The sequence below is a fragment of the Austrofundulus limnaeus genome, unplaced genomic scaffold (genome assembly GCF_001266775.1).
Source record: "Austrofundulus limnaeus strain Quisiro unplaced genomic scaffold, Austrofundulus_limnaeus-1.0 Scaffold6, whole genome shotgun sequence".
In the NCBI taxonomy this organism is placed as follows: Eukaryota; Metazoa; Chordata; class Actinopteri; order Cyprinodontiformes; family Rivulidae; genus Austrofundulus; species Austrofundulus limnaeus.
In genome coordinates this window covers 4,989,222-4,993,766 of record NW_013952408.1, presented here as the reverse complement: position 1 = coordinate 4,993,766, position 4,545 = coordinate 4,989,222, and the positions used below count along the sequence as shown (strand labels likewise).

Below are 4,545 nucleotides of genomic sequence, written 5' to 3'. Positions count from 1 at the left end.
TGCAAATTAGACACATGTACCACTGCTTTTATTTTTTTTATTGGTGATTAAAAAATAAAATAAACATATTATTTCTAATCTGAAATCTTTCACCACCAAGTTCAGGAGTTCATGTTTAACAGGAATAAATGTTAAATGAAAATTTGGACTTAAATATTTACAGCCCTTTCCAACCTGTTATGATGATCAGCATTAGATGGAGTTAAATAGATATATTACTTGCATTTGAACCATTTTTTTTGAAAAATTATATTTTGCTTAGTGCTTCACGTATAATGTTTGTATGCATGCATATTCATTTCATTTATCAGCTCCAAAGCCTAGTTATGGTCTACTAATACTCTTTTGCAAAACCTGAGCACATCCTGCCCTCTAGTGGAAGCTAAATGTATCACTTGTCTCCAAACTTGAGTTGCAAATGCTTCACAGAGCTAAAGGTGTACAAATCATCCACCTTTTATATCAGTTTATCATCTTATGAGGGGAAAATACAGGAGTTAAAGCCATGTCAATCCATGTTTTGTCTTACACAATATCGAGAGATCTTGTAACAAACAGTGGCAGGCAATAATAATCAATTTTGAAAATAAAACTTAAAGTTTTTTATTTTTATTTTTCAAGCAGTGTGAATTTATTGCAGTTTTAAAAACTGAAATGCTGTACTAAATCCCTCCTATGTTTAAATACAATAAAGCAAGCAAAGCACTTGATTCAAGCACAATATCCCAGCAGAGAGACTCTCTGAACAGCAACATTTAGCTGAATCACATGAATTTAGCAGAGAATTTAAGATCTACAAAGATCTAAAAGATTATTTTGGCAACTCAACAGCAGAGCCATTTACAGTGTTTGTATTCGAGATTGGATAAAGCAGGAAGCCGGAGAAGGTGCTGTCATCCTCGGTGCTGGAAAAAACTCCGTTCCAGTCTCTCAGTGTCTCCAGCCACACTTGGTCCCCCTCACTCAGCTGCAGCAGCACAAAGTTGGATGCCTGATCAATGTCCTGACCATAAAGGGAATCTCGCGTCCTCATCTTGCGTACCCCGTTGACCACCAATGCGGCACGCAGAGGCCGGTTGCGCACAGTTATGTGATAAGTGAGCACGTAGACCCCTGAGTATGTGATGTTGAACTTGTGAACTGTTGGGTCCCAGTGGCCCTCCCCATTGTAGAAGACCTTATCAAACTTCACAGGCAGGCCGGGTGGGGGGAAGGACCTGCTGGGGAACAAACCCACGCTAAAAGCAGAGCGAGCCTGTTCCAAACTCTCACCTGGAAAGCCTTTAGGCCCCCGAGGGCCACGTGCACCTTTTGCTCCCCTTTCTCCCCTCATACCTGCCAAACCCCTTAGACCTGGTGGCCCTCTCACACCAGCATCCCCCTTCACACCTGGAGGTCCCCTTTCTCCCTTTGTGCCGTCAGTTCCATTGGATCCTGGAGGACCCATATCCCCTTGTGGGCCAGGGAGCCCACGGTCACCCACATCCCCTTTCTCTCCTTTTGGACCCAAGAAACATTCCCCTGTAAATCCCTTTTCACCTTTCTGACCCTTTGTCCCAATTACCCCTGGGGGGCCAATGGGCCCAATGCTGCCCTTAGTCCCATTCATACCAGACTCTCCTTTTTCTCCTGGGTCCCCTTTCATCCCACTGAAGCCACGTTCACCTTTGTCTCCTTTGGGGCCCAGATCACCTATGTACAGTAGAAAGTTATGAACAAAAAGAGCTAAATTTATCAACAGAATGTTCTTCACTTTTTAAAAAAATATCAGACACTTTTTTCATGAGATGTGTTGTGTTTCAATGGGACTATCAACTTAAAGTTTTATGAAAAATTTAGGAAAAACTTGCACACCTTTTTCTCCAGATTTCCCCGGAATCCCTGGGACTCCAGGTGGACTCACAGGGCCTTGATCACCTTTTTCACCTGTTAAGTTGGGAGGGAAAACAGTTTGACGCATAACAGAATTGTACACCAAAAATCAAAGGAGGAACTCTGAAGCAGACACTAAAAAAGTCTCCTGTTATTTCCACTAGTGCCGTGTGGTGTCGGAACGGGTCAGTTCGGGTGCTTTTCCATAGWTGTCCCAGTCCGGATCCAGTGGGTGTGTTTTGGGCGGTTGGTGGAGGTGGTTTTGGGGTTTTTTGAAAAAGTTAATGCACAAAATAAGACATGGAAACACCTTTGATGAATAAATTTTGAAATTTTAAAAATTCGCTAAAAATTTGAATTAAAATTGGATGGAAACATGACTGATGTCACTGCTACAATTGAAAAAATGTCACCTCAAGTTGTTCTTGTAAAGGCAGCTTAGAAGCAACCAGTGACTCCACCCCCTTGCCAATCAGTGATGAAGAGTATTCTGACATCGCATTTTGGTGTCAACTGGGGCTGCTTGGAACCACAAGATGTAGGTACTAAAAAAGTCTGGTTCCATGAATCTGGCCTAATGGAAATGGCTTGGAACCATACCAAACCGCACAGACACAACACTTATGCAGTGGCACTAGTGGAAAAGGGGCATTAGTTTGCGTTGAACCTTTGCTGCCATTGGGTCCCCTTGCTCCTGGTAATCCAGCTGGTCCTGGAGATCCAATTTCTCCCTTTTCTCCTGGTGACCCTGAAAAATACAGCTATTAAAAGTGAATTGAATCACTCCCTTATCATATTTTTTTCCCRACAATGCCATTGCATCTTACCAGGAAGGCCCCTTTCTCCAGGTGGTCCCTGTGGCCCTCTTTCTCCAGCGGGCCCCACTGGACCTTTTTCTGGTGGACAGCACTCACAAAAGTTGAAGAAGCATTCATTGTAGTCAAGGGAATAGTTTCCAGGTTGGTGTGGGCCTATTGCACCTGGGTAAATATCATTTGGGTACGGGTCGCCCTGGAAGACGCTGCTGTTTGTTGGGGACAAAGTGTACGCATCCATCAGAAGGTCTGTAGTTTCCTCTGTGTACAGGCTGTCAGAAGGGGATGATGGGGTTGTGTTGACAATGTGTCCAAACTTTCTACTTCCACCTACTTCACTGCTTTCAGCGTGCTGGGGCTTGTTGGTGCTCTGGGGTTTTGGCCAATGTGTGGTTTTGGCATCAGAGGCTAGGACAACGGTCAGGGTCACGAGGAGAAGGGTTGGGATGATAAGACAAGAGGACGGCATACTGAATGTACAATAATCTGAAGGAGGGTAGAAGGTAAAAAATTGGTCTTTTACGTTTAGGTTGCAATGAAGATGTTTCACCTGCTGAAAATAAATGAACAGGAGAAATTAAATCCACAGAAAGTTGAGCAGATGGAATCTTGTTTTTAAATAAACATTTTTTTTTTCTGAGAAGCTGCAACAATTGGTTATATTGCCAGACTTTAAAGAATAAAAGACAGATTGATGTAAATAATGTAAGCTCTTCATTTTTTTATATCAAAATGCTGAGTTCATCTCTTGGCAATGGAGTAAAAACATTTTAATTTAGTTTTGTATTCTTGTGTTTGGTAAATAAAAGCTTTAATAGGTYAAAACAAATTCCAATCTTGCTCTTTAGAAAAGTTCATTCGTATTAGAAAATGGAATAAAAGMAACAAGTGATTTACCTTCTGATGCCAGTGGTGTTGATTCTTCACTCCATCCCATCCAAGTGGAGTGCTGTTCACAACCGTCTTTTTATTGCTCTTATAGTCCAACTTAAGCACCTTGAAACCAATGAAAGAACAAAGGAGGGAAAACACCGGGGGTKATTATGAGGTAGGTGAGCTGGCAAAAACAGATTGTGTGACTCTTGAGGGATGTAGAATAAAGCAGATTGCACACAAAGAAAGACTTTCTTCTTTGTCGGTCGAATAAATAAACAGTGTATACTACTAAAATATAACTTATGCACAAAATTAGCTTTWTCATAAGCAAGAAACATATCATGTTACAATAACAGATATGTGTTAAAGCCACATTCAGTTTATAAAAACAAACACATTGTTAGGAATGAATAACGTCCACTTTCAAAGTTGCACAGTATGAAAGGTACAAATCACACCATTTGGCTGCACTTCAAAGCAGAAAAATGAATCACAATACACCCAGTGGGAGAAAGCTCAATGTCTTCAAACAGGTGGTATAGCAACACTGATCCAACCATTTACCTCCTTGATCTCACACACTGAAAGAGCACAGTAAACCCAATATGGAAACCTAGTATCAATGAAGTAAGCTCACATGTCTCAGAGGCTCTTTGCTGGCTTTACACATGCACACACAAATACATATGTCTGGCTCTTCAACATGTTAGTTCTCTATTTAGCGCAAGTGGAAGAAACATTTTAAAGCTGACTATTATGGTTATTGCAAAAAAAAAAAAATTCCAGAACTTTCTGCTCTTACAATGTTTAAAACGTATTGTGCATATGGGTGAACATTTTCATACTTATTCTGGCAACAATGGTAACCTACTAATTTGAGTAATGAAAAATTAGTAACATGAATAATTTCGGAGCGAGATCTGCAGCTCTCGCTGGAGCGGTTCGCGGCCGAGTGCGAAGCGGCTGGGATGAAGCTCAGTGC

General features: G+C 41.4%; 1 protein-coding gene across 8 annotated transcripts; it reads right to left on the bottom strand.

Moving 5' to 3' along the window:
* otol1a (otolin 1a) lies at positions 1-4,539 on the bottom strand. Of its 8 annotated transcripts, none has more exons than XM_014031823.1 (7): positions 3,585-4,539; positions 3,238-3,240; positions 3,022-3,095; positions 2,700-2,896; positions 2,540-2,620; positions 1,855-1,926; positions 1-1,692 (listed from the first exon to the last, which is right to left on the bottom strand). In XM_014031823.1, the coding sequence occupies exons 3-7, from the start codon at positions 3,087-3,089 to the stop codon at positions 812-814; spliced, it is 1,299 nt and encodes a 432-aa protein (XP_013887277.1). In that variant the 5' UTR covers positions 3,090-3,095; positions 3,238-3,240; positions 3,585-4,539; the 3' UTR covers positions 1-811. The 8 variants fall into 8 exon arrangements, with proteins under 8 accessions (XP_013887277.1, XP_013887285.1, XP_013887270.1 ...); XM_014031831.1 differs by lacking the exon at positions 3,238-3,240 and adding an exon at positions 3,211-3,237; XM_014031816.1 differs by having other exon boundaries at positions 3,022-3,240.
* Positions 4,540-4,545: the final 6 nt, after the last annotated feature.

Excerpts from the sequence above, each read along its gene's own strand:
- otol1a (XM_014031787.1), bottom strand. The coding sequence starts at position 3,624 with ATGGGATGGAGTGAAGAATCAACACCACTGGCATCAGAAG. Across the intron at positions 2,621-2,699 it reads TGGAGAAAGGGGCCTTCCTG|GGTCACCAGGAGAAAAGGGA; the intron begins GTAAGATGCAAT and ends TGTATTTTTCAG. Across the intron at positions 1,927-2,539 it reads GGGACCCAATGGCAGCAAAG|GTGAAAAAGGTGATCAAGGC; the intron begins GTTCAACGCAAA and ends CCAACTTAACAG.